This window comes from Rhinolophus ferrumequinum, chromosome X (assembly GCF_004115265.2).
Source record: "Rhinolophus ferrumequinum isolate MPI-CBG mRhiFer1 chromosome X, mRhiFer1_v1.p, whole genome shotgun sequence".
Taxonomy (NCBI): Eukaryota; Metazoa; Chordata; class Mammalia; order Chiroptera; family Rhinolophidae; genus Rhinolophus; species Rhinolophus ferrumequinum.
The window spans coordinates 115,069,784-115,084,924 of record NC_046284.1 but is presented as its reverse complement, the minus strand read 5'-3'; the positions used below and the strand labels follow the sequence as shown (position 1 = coordinate 115,084,924).

Below are 15,141 nucleotides of genomic sequence, written 5' to 3'. Positions count from 1 at the left end.
CCTTCCCTTCACATCAGACATATTTCATTTATCTGGGGATAGGGTGGATGTAAGCTCAGTATATGTAGCCTCACTTTTTAAAGGAAACTCGGATATATATGAAGAAAATCACTAATACTATTGCTAAGCACATAATGCTGCATCTTCCATGTATAAGGACATGTTTTCTGTCACATGCAAATTCAACTGCTTCCCTCCATTTCCCCATTAAATAAGTTCATGTATTAGCAGTAAATCTGAAACATTTAAAACCTCACTGTGCCCAGGACACCAAAAGAATCCTTGGTGTCTCTGCTCTTTAAAAGAGTTAAACAACCTCAAGAATCACACTTATTTCCAACAACTCAGTCTCTTCTTGTCCCATCAAGTAAATTGATGTTTTCAAAGTACAATGGAAATATTTGAAAACTCCATGCAATAAAACTGGGAGAAAAAAAGAGAAAAGCACAACTCCGTGAACCCAGCACATCTAAACCTGTGGTTTGTGCACTTAAGAAAAAAGCTGAACAGCCTGAAAAGTCTTACTTGCTTCAAACAAGTCAGATTTTTTTTCTCTTGTTACATAAGCTCAAAATTGGATTCCTTTTCACCTATAATCTGGCATTGAGCTCCATCATCCAGGCGGGTGGCAATGAAGTGGAGTTGAATCACTGACCTCTTCTCCCAGGTGCATTTGGAATTTGGAAAATTAGAAAGGTGTAAACTGCTGGACAAGGTGATTCTCACCCGCTAGCAGAGTCCACCTTTACAGATATCATGTACTTCTATTTGTGTACTGCATGTATATGTGTGCTGTAAACATAATGAGAGTTAACACTTTTTCAGCCCCAAAGACCAATTTTCCCCTGTTGGGGGCGCTATGACCCCTGGTGGAAAATGCACGTCCTAAAAACAACTACAAAATCTCAAGTCCACATTTAATTGTTCACTGACAGAAATTTCCAACTCAATAATGATTTAGCATCACTTCACTCAAAACAATCAGAATCATTTTCAAAATACAGAGCTGAACAAAAAACCCAATATACTCTATGAAATACATAAAATTAGGTGAAATACTGCTTAGTCAGTAATATCCCAGTTAACTTTTTTTGCATTCCTCTCAATTTATTGGGCTCTATCTGATGCTTGCTCATAGAGCCAGAGAGTCAATTACTGCTGAACTTTATGCGCATTTCAAAGAGCAAAAATACCAAATGAGTTATAAAAAAACATTTTTCTAGATGGAGGCAATGGGTAATTTGGAAAACCACATAGAAAAGGTCTATAGAAAGCAGTTTTCGATTTACAGAAGAAATTAAGGAAACTAAATTAACGAACGTTTGCTGCTCACAAATGACATGAAAATAAATGGCCCACAAAGTTATGTGTGTCACAAAAACAAGTCAGTGCTTCATTAGAAAATCACTGTGCCATCTGCATATACAAATGAGGGAAACTTCCCTATCTGAAAAGATTCCAGAATGTTCATTCATGTCCTATTACATCTCCACACCCCCTAGCATTTTCAAACACTCATAGTAAGCATCATAGTAAGCCTAAGAAACAGAACACTTATTAACAAACAGAGGATGCAAAAAAAGTCCTTCGGATAAGCCAATAAAACAACCTGCATCATATTAAAAATTGAGCTCACCTACCTTCACTGGTCCACGTTCGTAACTGGAGCCCTGCACCAACTGCAGATAAGACATCATGAAAATATTCAGCAATGCCCACTGTCTGTACATTTTGAATATTTTAATATCCACTGATTACCAAGCAATTGATATCAGGCAGCTAGAGAAAACTGTTTCAAAAGACATTCCCAGAAGGAAAGTTCGAGACCCCAAGATTTCACATGAAAAAACAAATAATCAGCTGTGATCAAAATCCAATGAAACAACTTCAATTAGTCAAGGTACGTTTTTGCACAATCTTACGGAGGGAGAGAGATGAAAAAATTTTTACATGTTTTCATGCTCCAAAAATAATCAGGAGGTGGACATGTCTCCCACTTCCAATGAGAAATCACTCTAAGTCCATTTCATGTCCAGCAAATTAAAAAAAAAAAAATCTCTCCACCGTATACCCCAGGTTCTAGTTGCTTTGTAAAAAGGTGGGGTGGCCACCAATGTCTGCAGCTACAGAAAAGCTGGAACCCAATTCTGGAGTCCAACTTTTTTCACAACCCCCATGGAAGCTTGCAGAAGCATGTGTCTTAAATCTGACACAGATTTTGGCAGAAAATGCAGGGAAGTCTTGGCTGTAATCCTGTCGCGTCCCTACCAATAGCAGGGCCGTTTCAAAAACTGACTCAAACGCTCAGGACTGCTGTTATTTTAACGCCGATAACCTGTAATGTGAAACCCCTGCACATAGGCACAACTGTCGTATTGAAACTGCATTGCTCGGGAAGGAACTTCTGATGCTCACCCATCAACTGCTAGTGACACACAGAAAACAATCGAATACGCTTTAAAATAATTCACTGGTGCACAAAAATAACAAAGTATCTACATGCATGTGAAAAGCAAACATACACAGTGACTTTTGTAACAGAAGCTTAGTAACTTGGGTCAAAATGAAGAACACGACTTTTAAAGAAGCAACAATTAGGTTTATTTGCACGTGCCAGGAATTTATCTCACTGTACATTGCTATAAAAACCATGCTATCACTTTAGTGTGGAATTCTTCAGAAGCACCAGTTAAGTCAGCTTTGGAAACTGAATGCGTTGAACAGATGGATGCCACAAGTGGCAAAATTCTAGAAAGCATCAAGACCTGCTCTCGTGCTCTTCACTAGTTTCCAATCTTTGATTTCCAGGTTTTGGCTCTTTCAAACCCATTTTTTGCATTTCTGAAATCAAGAATGGCCTGAGAAATCTCTTCATTGGTGTTCATCACAAATGGACCTAAGGCAGAAAGAGACATTCAGAAAGTTCTGGGTGACAACAATATTTCCTTCTACCACTAGAACTGCTACATGTTGCTGTAGTTCTTAACTTGAAACATATCCAGGCATATCCGAACATTAAAAGGTTACTTTCGTGCTCGCCTCGGCAGCACATATACTAAAAGGTTACTTTCACAGTGTTCAATCCCCAAGTACTGTCATACAAGATTCTTGACTAGGATTGCATATAATTATAAAGATCAAACTTCAAGTAAACAAAGGCAATTTTATGTCACTCATCCATTGCAGGTTGTCATCAACAATGGCAATCTATTTAAAACATTCTTAGGTGTATTACAACTATTTTTGTAGTTGCTAGGGTTTTTTTCCTTCCTTATTTTTTTTCAGATACAATTGACATGCAACATTTTATTAGTTTCAAGTGTACAACATAATGATTTTACATCACTATATATATTGCAAAACAATCACCACAACAGTCTAGTATCTGTCACCATATATAGTTACTGCATTCTTTTCTTGTGATGAGAACTTTTAAGATTTACTGTAGTTGTTAGTTTGACAGCACTAGCTGATGTCAAGAATTAAACCAATCTGATACAAAGAATTGGCGAATCTCATCCTAATTTGGTGTCTACACCATATGTGAGACTGTGTACTTAAATGAGGGGTCTAAGTAATTTTTGAAAACTAGTAGCAGCTTGTTGACAATAAACAGGAGATTACAAAAAATTCAAGTCAAGAAAGCATATTTTGGATTCTCTAGAGGCTGGCAAACTTTTTCTGTAAACGTCAGACAGTATATATTTTAGATTTTGTGGTCAACCAGTCTGTCTCCAGTACTCCATTCTTTCGCTGAAGTGCAAAAGGAGTCAGAGACAATGCGAAAGTGAATAGGCATGGCTGTGTTCCAATACAACGTTCTTTACAAAAACATGCAGTGGGCAGATTTGGCCCTTGGGTCAGAGTTTGCTGGTCCCTTTGTCTAATTCCTAGGTTTAAATTTGGGTGCCGCTAAAAGTGTAGAAGTCCTCCCCTAATCTACCAGGAAGCAAAGTGTCTGTCTCTTCCCTTTGCTGCACACGTTGTAGGAGCAAAGGGACACCGTCCTGGACTGTATCACTCCAACAATCTAGATAACAGGGCCAGCTCCTCTGTGGCACTGGCAGTGTCTTGAAAGCAGTTGACAAATTTTCTCGTTCAGTATATTTCTTCTACCAGTCTGCAGAGGTTCCTGACATTCCTTTTACGACAGTTCCTCCTCTAAGGGGCTTTCTCTGAGAGACTCAGATTAAAATATAACTGTGTTACTTGCAGGGAATCACACATTTCAACATCTTAACCACTGTTAGCATATCAGCAGGGATTTGGCCTTCACTTTAACACTTGAGAAGGAAGACACAAGATAATATGCTTTGATGATGTTGAGGCCTTTTGGGAGGTTGCAGGGAATAGGATGGTTGTACAAAGGGAACACAGGAAGAAAACATCATTCATTCATTCATTCGTTCGTTCGTTCATTCTATCTATCAAGTATTTATCGAGTGCCTCTTAAAGATTGTGCTAGGAGCTGGAGGTGACTGGCAGACTCTCTCCCCCGCAAGGATCTCAACTCTATCACACAGACAGATATGAAAACAAAACATTACAAAGAGTATAATACATGGAATGATGAAAGTGTGTAAAATCAATGGAATCAGTACAGAAAGGGGAGGAAGTGTGCAGCAAAGGTTTCCCAAAGGAGGTGATGTTTCAACAGGCATATATGGAGGAAAGGCATTTCCAGGATTAGCATGCTGGAGGAATTGAGGATGGGGGCACAGTACCGGAAGAAGGGATCGAAGCGGGAATCTGATATGCAGGAAGAGGCCAGATTCTTCTGGGCTTTGGATCCCATCCATGGGAAGAACGATACTGCAGGTGATCAGGATAGCAACGTGATCTGATTTGCAGTTTTTGAAGATTTTGGCATCAGGGTAGAGAACATGTCAGGCTCTACCAGCTGAGTCGATGGTGGAATTGTTAAGGGTAATTGAGACACAGGACATAGGAGGCTGTGTGTAGAGCAAGGAGTTCAGTTCTGGGTATTTTGACAATACCCAGAGACAATAAAATGGCTTCCTGGCAGAGGTGCTTGACACATTGTTAGAAATACGAATCTGGGGCTCATGAGAGAAATTTCATCTGGAGATGGAGATTTGGACTACATCAGGCAGGAAAGAATGAGAGAGCCCTCATATGTGAAATAAATAACAAATCCAAGAAGTCATCCTGGAGAAGCCAACTTTTTAAAGGACACACAGAGAGAAAAGGGAATGGAACTCAGAAAATGAAACCAGGTACTTGGCCAAGGACACGTCATAACTTTGCTATCGTTTGGAGTTGTGGAGCACCTCTCCTGTACCCCAATTATTTTTCTGTAAAGACAATGCATGTCTGGGCTTCCATTCTGACATTTTTCTGGAGTATTCTGCTGTGCTTCTCGATTTATAGTGTGCATATGAATCACGTGGGAAGCTTATTAAAATGTATGTTCTGATTCAGTAGGTCCAGAGTAGGGTCTGAAACTGCATTTCTAACTGTCTCTTGTAGACACGGACCACACTTTGAGAAATAAGGGAACCACTGGAAACTTAGAGTCCAGATTCTTCCAAAGTCTAGTTAAGTAAGCTCATCTCCTCAAATGCTCAAGGAGGAGAAGAAAATTGAAACCAGAGAGCATATATTTTGTGGGGTTTTTTTCCCCTTTTCCTCATGCCCTTTTTTTTTTGGATACTATATCACCAAATTTATTATTTTTTTAAATGGAAGTATAATAGGCATGCACCATTAGTTTTGGGTGCACAACTTAACGATTTGGTATTTGTACACATTGTGAAATGATCACCACAACAATATCTAGTTAACATCAGTCACCATACATAGTTACATAATTTTTTTGTGTGATGAGGACATTTATGATTTATTCTCTTAGCAATTTTCAAATATGCAGTACAGTATTATTAACTGTAGTCACCATGCTGTATATTACATCTGCCCGGAAAGCATATGTTTTTAATTGATCAACTCTAAGAGTTATAAACAAGTGAATTATTTGATGGTTATTGATAATTCCATAAATCCTCTTTCAAACTACAATTTTCATCTCTTCTCTAATTAAACCTTTGAATTCCCTCCCCAGTAATAAAACTGGTGTGAGTTTAATCCCTCATGATGTAGAACCTTGGTATAGTGGAGAGAGCACAAAACATGGGGTCCAGAATTAGGGTTGGAATCCCAGCTGCACTACCAACAATTGTGTCCCATCAGACAAGCCACAGGGTAGAGTGAGGAGCAACCAGCATGGTGCAAGGAGAAGGGGCAGGGTGGTTGGAAACCAGACTGTCTGAGTGTGAATCCCACTATGTGGCCATGGGCAAGCCAATGCAACTCTGCACCTCTACTTCCACATCTGAAAAATGGGATGAGAGTATCTACCTCATAAGATTGATTTGAAGATTAAATGAATTAATATTTAGAAAGCATCTTGACCAATCCTAGTAAACAGTAAACGCTACCAAAGGATCTGTTAAGTATGTAAAAATATCGAGATTTCATTTTCCCCTTTATAAAAGGGACATGACTCCCTCGACGCTAAGGACAGTCTCTATTCCAACATTCTATGACATCCTATGTTTAATTTGTGGACATACAATTAAGGCCTTAGCGAATTCATTAAACTAATACTTGTTCCCAAATAGTTGAGAGATGGTTATGGCTATCTTTAAACATAAACCGGTAATCGAATAACTTAACTGTCTGGGTTTTAAAAAGTTAAAAAAAAACACACTTTGCTTCTCATTGAGATTTCAAAGGACATGTCTTTTGGGCTTACCATGTTGGACAACTGGTTCTCTTAATGGCTCCCCAGCAATCAGGACAAAATGGCTTCTCTCAGGATCCTGAAGTGAAGGAAGAACGCATCAAACCATAAACATGCTTATTTTTAAATATTGACTTAGGAATAATTTGAAGTTGACATGCTGGCCAAATGGACAATGTTCCTAATTCTGAATATAAATTCCAGAAATACTTCCTGTGCAGCACTCAATATGGAAACACTTATTCCTTAAGATGTTTGCTTGCATTCAGAATTCAAGAATAAGTCCAGACCACTAAAATATTAACCTTTTCAAATAAAGAAGAATTAAAATTAAGATTGTCTTTAAATGGAAACCTCTTTAAGACAATCTGTGTGACTGACCTGGCTATGATTGTTTATAGGATTTATAATTTCCCACTAACAACGTAAGTTTTTAAATGGAAGATTATTTATGCAAATCCAAAAGTAATTGATACTTATTACTATTAACGTAAAATATGCCGCAGAAATGTTGCCCTAACCTTATAAAGGCATCCAAGGGACATCTGCTCAGGCAAATTTCTCTCCAAAAGGGTCCTATTGTGTTAAAGTCTTTAAAAGTTTTTCAGAATGAAGATTAGATTTTTTTCCCTGAAATTGAAAAAAAATTATAATATCCAGTGTTAGTGTGGATGCAGAGAAAGATGCACTTTTAGGTATTGCTGGGGAGATTTAAAATTGTGCCATAATTCTTCCAGAGAGCATTTTGACAATATGACCCCAAACCTCCACTACTGCTTGTGTCCTCTGAACCAGTAATGCCAGAGAAACCAGCAGAACCTTCCACCACACTTGTGAGACATAATAAATAATTCCTTTAAACTACTAGAGTTTAGGGTGGTTTTTTACTCACTAATAGATAACTGAACACAATGTATTTCTTTTGAAGCATCTCTTACATTTATCTGATTTAGAATAAAACAATCAATAAAGCCATAATGATTAGGCACTTTAAAACAAATCCTTCAAAAATTTTGAAAAACTTCACCCATATTCTAATAATAAGCATATATCTAAATACGTGATAAAATATTATGTTATACATCATATTATATTTACATGCTTTTATTAATATAAGCTCTTTAACTAGAAATCATTATGTTACTAGTACCAGAAGACTTACCACTAGATTCAATAAAAATGAATAACGAATTATTTAATTCTCCATGTTTCTTTAAAAACTTGTGTTTTACAGGACTGAAATTTATTCCTCCTTCTGCTTCCAATTTTAAAAAATTAAAAGGGAATTTAGAGTAGAATATTTTCTGTAAGTCTTAATTCACTCCCTACAATTCCAGGGCTCGTATCATTTAGTACATCTACCTAGTGGATGCTTTACTCATTTCTTCATGTTTAAAAAATATGTTTAACTATTCTTAGGCCTACACTTATTTATACATCATCACCTTACCTATCCATAACCCAATTTGATGTCAAAATATGCTAATGGGAACTCAGCTGAAAATCAAACAGTAAGCCTAAAAAGGCTTCTGCTATTTCAAATTTTAAAATAGATGCCATAAACTCCATACACTACAGATTAGTCCTTTAACCTTAGCACAGATCCTCACTCAATCTCCCTACTTATTCTTGCTTTATACACAACACTAGCAATTAGGCTTTGTGGTTAACAGAGCTATAACAGATTCAAAGCTATACAACAGGAAAGCACTTCTGGATAGCAATACAAGAAAATGGACATTTTAGCATCAATGATGAAAATGAAATAAGAACTATGAAAACAGGTATAGAAGCTTAAAAATTAGTCTAGGACCACTTACTGTAGTGGCCAGCAGGCCCTAAAGATATCATCATGCTTTATAGCTCAGGAGAATAATTAATATACATGCTGATGTTGCAAGATTATGAATAAGTGAAATTGTGCATAACAGAACCTAAGCCCACAGGAAAGGGGCAGGTTTCTATGCGAAATGATTTTTTTCCCAATGTCATGTTTAAATGACTGAAAATTCAATTAAAAAAAGATTTATTCCCTAAAGGCTTTGGAGTGGTGAAATTCTAATGTGAATCAACAGACATTTGAAAGAAAAGTGTCTTAGAAAAATAGTTCTAATCATTGGTACTATATCATTTATAATTTAATCTGAAAGAAGATGTCACTGAATAGTATTTTGAGGTGTTTTTTTGGAGGGGAGATGCACTTGAGTTTTAGGGTGAGGAGGCAGAAGAGAAACAGAGAGTTGGGTGTTACGAGAGAAAGGAAGAGGAAACGCCCATCTCCCGTGTCACAGATGTGCTGACTTCTAAGAATGCACGGTTTTTAAATCAGAAGATGCATCTTTAAGTAACAAATTTGTCCTACAGTTTATACAGTTTAGAATAATAAAGTTTTAAAAATAAAAGTTTTGCTCCTTTTGCTATTGCTCAAATCAATGATGGTTTTTCATTTATAATTTGGGCAGTAGGATAAAAGGACACTTGAATTTGGTCTGAAGTGAAAAATGATTAAACTTCTGGGTGTTGAGAAATTCCGGGGCTCAGTTTCCCATTTCCGAAATCTGAAGGATGGTCCAAGTTTCCTTTAATGACTTCTCCACAAAATTAACCTCTGAGTGGCCCCTTCTGCTCTAACCTAAACCAGATGTTTTGTGTCTTTCTTTTTTCTTAAATGCATCGTTTTTTCTTTCCTTCACTAGCCTTCTCTGGTGAAAGCTGGTCATCTTTCTGGATATTCAGTAGAATGGTGATGTGGTTAAAAGTCCCAGTTGCTGTTATCTTGAAAAGTCCTTGTCTATGGTGAGCTTGTGTACAATGTCAAATGATGACAGTCACGTAAAAAGCAAAGAGAATGAAAGACCTGTTTAAGACACGAGTCCCTGTGTGAATCTCAGTCAATGCCTTTTTGGGGTCTGATGAAAAGACCATATACAAAGGTAACAGAGGCCCGCTTACTGCTTCATGTATAATTACCCCAACTAAAATTCATGATCTCGTGGGGCTCAGACTACGTCTTTTACTTTACATGGAAAGTAAAATGGCGCACATTCTCAGAGTTCCTAGCTCAGCGTTAGGCCCTTCTGGTTTACTTGATTTCTTTTTCCAAATTGCTTTTGTTATTCTATAAATATTATTGCCAAGGTATGTCTTGGGTTCCACTGATACCAACAATAAATGATTGAAGCCCAGATGAAGACACTAGGATTCACTGAAGGTGTTGATAACTTCTACACTATTGAGTATGTTCTCATAGTTTGTTTGATTGATTAGACTTTGAGAATGAATCTAAGGGCATGCCTTTGCTTCATGAACATTTATTACAGTGATACATTACCTGAAAAAATTACCAGAAGAAAGAAACTGAGCTTTAGCATGACTTAATTGAATGCAGTTGTTCTTACTAGATTTCATTGTTTCTACTTAGGCCAATTGAAAGACAAAACGATTAACTGTTACCAGTTTTAAAAAATTAATGCTTAATGAACTTTTGCACATACATAAGCAAAAAGTTGTCTCTAGCTTTAACAGGGTGCTTGGTCTTTCCATCGTTATTTTAATGAAATATTAATCTGTATTAATTTAATGAGTTCCCCATGAATGGTGCCAGTTAGAGTATCGTTAACCTCAAGTATGGCTTTAATGGCATCCCCTGAGGAATGCATTGCCTACCTTGACAAACTACACTCATAAGTTTGTGAGTCCATGAGGCTTAAGACCTTCTCTATAGAAAGCACTAGTATAAACACGGGGCCAAAGGTGAGATCAAGCCTTTCATATCAAATCCCTGTGCCCCGATCATGGAGCCATGCTGGCAACCAGAGTACCAACTGTAGGCCAAAGCAGCACAAGGAGCCTTGGCCCTTGAAATAGAGGCCGTTCCAGGGTGACCAGCACAGCACAGGATTCAATGTCCAGGGTAGCATGGGTTGATCCCAATCTTTAAGAACTCTGAAAAAGTTAAGGCCATTGTGAAGCCATTGTTTGGGGTTTGGTTTCCTCTAAGAAATCCAACGGTCTGGCTCAAAGACTGAAATCTAACATAAACCAAGCCCCCGGTAGTTGCTACTTGCCATGGAAGACTTCGGAGGAATGGTCACAAAAGACAATCTGCCTTCTGAGTGAAGAACACAGGGGTCCCTGTATCCTAAAATGTGCAGACCTAAATTGAGTCAAAGGCTGAGATCTAGCAGGGAAGCCTGGGGAAGAAAAGACGTGATCTGTACCAACCTTTCCCTGCCCTGCTCTCCAGCCCCAGAGGACTGGCCACTCTACAGGAAAATGCCCCTTCGACTGGTCAACCAGGAAGATAGGTGTGATGGTGGAAGATGCAGAAATGAGGACTAGTCAAGTGCAGGGAGAACAGTGCAGGAAGGAAGCCAGGGAGTATATCACCTCCTCCTTCTTGACCACGACTCAGTGCAAAGGGAATTGGGGGAGCACTGGGAAGTCACATCGTCCTTCTTTATCTAATCCTTAGGCTAAATCTAGTGCCAAGTGAAGATAACCTTGGCCTGGAGCCCGAACGAATTAGATTCCTTTAGGGCCTTTTTCTAGCTGTAGAAACTGTTACGTGCCTAAGGTTTGAATCCTCATTAAGTAACATGTATCTGGCATGACTATCTGTTAAATTAAGCTTTTAGATCAGTGAACTTTCCAGCTACCATTATGGGCCACCCACTATGTACTAGACCAGGGATTAGCAATCTTTTCCTTGTAAAGAGCCAGAGAGTTAACATTTTAGGCTTTGTGGGCTATTCAGTCTCTGTCACAACCACTCAACTCTACCATTGTAGTGGGAAAGGATTCACAGACAAACAGCAATGAATGGGGGTGGCTGTGGTCCAATAAAACTTAATTAACAAAAATAGGTTTGAATTTGGCCTACTGGGCATAATTCACCCACCCCTGTGCTAGATCTGGAGTAGACTTTTGATATACACAATTGCACATATTCTTTCTAACAACCCCATGCAGTTGGTGTCATTATTTCAATTATGCAGACAAAGAAACTGAAGCTCAGAGAGGTTGAGAAACTTGTCCAAAGTCACACAGCTAACAAGTAGTAAAACCAAGATTCACACTTCACAATCTCTTCTCTGTTGTAATCTAAGGGGGACTTTCTACTCTTTGTGGATATGAGTGACACATGCCCTTTAAATGCTAATTTTTTTATAAAACAATTTTTTTCACAGAAATCTTTCTGATGTCTCAATGGCTCAGACTAGGCTTGTACACAGCAATAATTACAAAAGAACTCATAATAGAATGTCTCCAAAGCCAGGAGCTCTGTCAATAAACTGATGGTTTCAGCCGATTCTTTTCTGTCCTGGCTGCCTCCTGTCTTTCTGGCTCCTCTCATCACTTCTTTCTGGTGTTGCATTTCAGCTTCCAAATCTTTAACATTTGCATGTGCCCTTTGCTATCTTATTGGACGAACTGAGGTTATCAAGTCAAACCCAGATAACGTTACAAACTTATCTGCTATCAGTAGGTTCTGGCCTATGTATAGCTTCCATTCCTCTTTTCCTGCATTGGGTTGAAGTAGATAAAATTGCCATTTTTGTAGGTCAAGTGTGGCAGTTTCATACAGCTCAACATAGACCCTGCGATAGGCATTTTGTGTGGTGCTCATGAGGTTTTCTTCTATTTACTTCACAGTTCATGGCAGTGGTACGGATGATTAAAGCAGCAGGAGGTGAGCTGCCAGGAAAGTGGGCTAAGATAGAATAATTCCTCAAATCCATTGCATTCTATTAGGTTGGTACAAAAGTAATTGCGGTTTAAAAGGTTAAAAATAATTGCAAAAACCGCAATTACTTTTGCACCAGCCTAATACAAGGCCAGGGTCAGAGGGCCAGAAGTCTCTCAGACTGCCTCTCCAGCAGTGACCTGCACGCTGAAATAGTTTTCATCCCTACTTTTCAAAATTGATCTTTTCAGAACCTTTTGCACAATTGTCTCCTCAGTCGTCTTTATTAGAATGATGCAAAGCAGTCAGATTGACTTCACAGGCTCACAAGATGATGAGTGAGTGAATCCCTCAAGGCAGCGAAATAGACATAGGGAAGAAACTTGGCAACCTGGGAAAAACAAGCTCCGAAGACTCCTAAAATATCAGACACTTTACTTAAAAAGCAGGGCATCAACACAAAATGACTACGAAATGCATCATGTGCTCCATCTCAGTTCAAAATGGGAATTACTTTCAAAGGGCTCTCTATGAGTATGCATGTACATCAATATTTATACTCCTAAAGAGCTGACCCGTTTTCACTTACACTAAGTAAATCAATTCTATAAAAAAAGAAAATTAAGAGACAAGGAAGATGTGTTGCCTCCAAGATTCAAATTTCTTGGGGTAAACAATAGGGACATAGACGATTCCTGAAGACGAGGAATCATTATAAATAAAACCTTAAAATAAACTAGTAGAAATAACAGAAGTTAATGAAAAGGGTTAGTAAACTTGTGGCATAGTTTCTTTGCCCGGGGAGAGAAAAATTCCCAGCTACACTGGAGATTTAGGCATGTCCCTGGAAACTAGTAGAAAGTACAAATTAAGAAAAATTAAAGATTTTTTAATACTTACTTTGTTCTCCACCTGGACACTGTCACCTTCCCCCAGCACTGCTGTGTGATGAGGTTCTATTTTTTGTTGTGCATCATCAGGCCCTACAAAACAGATGACCCACTAAACGTGATTCTCATCACAGTCTATTTATCATATGGTTACAAATGTGGTAACTACAGAGCACCATAACGTTCATTTCAACTTCAGAAATAAGACTTAGGAATCTCCTTTAATCTCTTGGTTGATTATATTTGCAATTATTAAAGTCTGAAACTGGCTGGTTTCCATTGTAGACAATAACAGGGAGGTGAATCTTGCATTGTGTTTCCACTTACACCTTTAATGGCATGCCTAATAGTTCAATTAACAAGCGAAGTCCTGGGCATGACATGCTAAGAGTGTTTCCTTGGGTAAATTATAAACCTCATAAGAATGAAGCATACTTAGGAAAATGAGCAAATGCCATCATTGATTCATTTCAACAAGTATTTATTCAGTACCTATAATTGCTAGTACTGAGAAAATACCAGGAAGTGCCGAGCAGCTTTGTTGCATACAAATAATTCAAAATCTCATTGGGTGAAACTAAATATATATTCGCAAAACAATCAGAGAATAATCCAGTTGAAAAATAAGTAAGTTGGATGGCTACTGAACTATGAACAATCCCAGTGCTAAATGTTGTGGGGGGATCTTCAGGATGGATCCATTTCCATCCCCTCTATACTGAGGCTCACAGACAAAATAATACAAACGAAATTGTAAAAGGCAACAGTAAAATAAACAAAGTTCAATGAGAGAACAGGGACCATAGGGCTCATTCAGGAGTAGGGACCCTAGGAATTTGTTGTGAAGGAGTTAAGACAAACAGAACTTCGTAGGATTAGTGAGACCTAGAAGAAGGATGAAGGGAATTCTAGATAAGAAGACAGACTGTGGAAAGGTAAGGTGCTGGGATCATGCAGGACATCTCTGGAGGAATGCTGAACCTTCTGCCATTGCTAGAACATTCTTCTGGGAAGAATGGAAAAGTACACTGGTTTCAGATCAAGGAGAAACTTGAGGGCCATGCTTATCCATATAAAATGGAGGGCTTTTAAGGAGAGGGTATGGGTGTGAAATGGTCAGATCTGTGTCTTGTAGAAATCACTCTGGGAGCAGAGCACAGAATACATTGGAGGGGGCGAAATTTTTTTAAGTTAGGATGACCTACTAGGAGTTTATCCTAAGAGTCTAAGTTAAAATGAATTACAGTCTGAACGGGGAGAGTAGACACAGAAAGATAAGGATGGATTTAAGAGGTAGAGTTGAGAAAGAATCTAAAGGATTTGGCAACAGTGGGAGCGAGAGGCGTCTAACATGATTCTCACTAGGAGCAGACTAATGTAGTGGCCTGAAGATTACAACAGTGGTTCTGCAAGAGGAGGCTAGAAAATGGAGAAGCTGAAGTGGGACAGAACAGCCATGCAAAAGGACAAGATCCTAAGCAGGGCGAGACGCCTATAAAGCTGTCTAGGGGATACACCGGCACAGCAATAATAATCAATAAGAAAGTGCTTATTGAGACAATAGCTTGAGGAGTTCTTATATGAACAGAAACATAATTTGTGAATTTTGTGAATACTGCTTGAAAATATAGCTGTCTTTTTTAGAGAAAACGTCCTTCCCACCTCTTTGGATATGAAGTAACAGGGTTCAATCTGATGCTCACAAACATGAAGTAGGATTCATTTTTTTCTCTTTTATTTTTTTAATTAAATTTATTGAGGTGACAATGGTTAGTAAAATTACATAGGTTTCAAATGTCCTCTTG

At 38.3% G+C, this 15,141-nt stretch overlaps 2 protein-coding genes across 2 annotated transcripts in view; both read right to left on the bottom strand.

Annotated features, from left to right (window-relative positions):
• VEGFD (vascular endothelial growth factor D) overlaps nucleotides 1-2,412 on the bottom strand; it is a 33,789-nt gene extending 31,377 nt beyond the window's left edge. The window contains exon 1 of the mRNA XM_033112012.1: nucleotides 1,641-2,412. Coding sequence (XP_032967903.1) covers nucleotides 1,641-1,730 — 90 coding nt within the window. The 5' untranslated portion in view covers nucleotides 1,731-2,412. The remainder of the gene's footprint in view (nucleotides 1-1,640) is intronic.
• A 179-nt stretch (nucleotides 2,413-2,591) lies between these two features.
• PIR (pirin) overlaps nucleotides 2,592-15,141 on the bottom strand; it is a 90,089-nt gene continuing 77,539 nt past the window's right edge. Inside the window, exons 8-10 of the mRNA XM_033118789.1 lie at nucleotides 13,347-13,429; nucleotides 6,773-6,839; nucleotides 2,592-2,896 (exon numbers count right to left, since the gene is read on the bottom strand). Coding sequence (XP_032974680.1) covers nucleotides 2,784-2,896; nucleotides 6,773-6,839; nucleotides 13,347-13,429 — 263 coding nt within the window. The 3' untranslated portion in view covers nucleotides 2,592-2,783. The remainder of the gene's footprint in view (nucleotides 2,897-6,772; nucleotides 6,840-13,346; nucleotides 13,430-15,141) is intronic.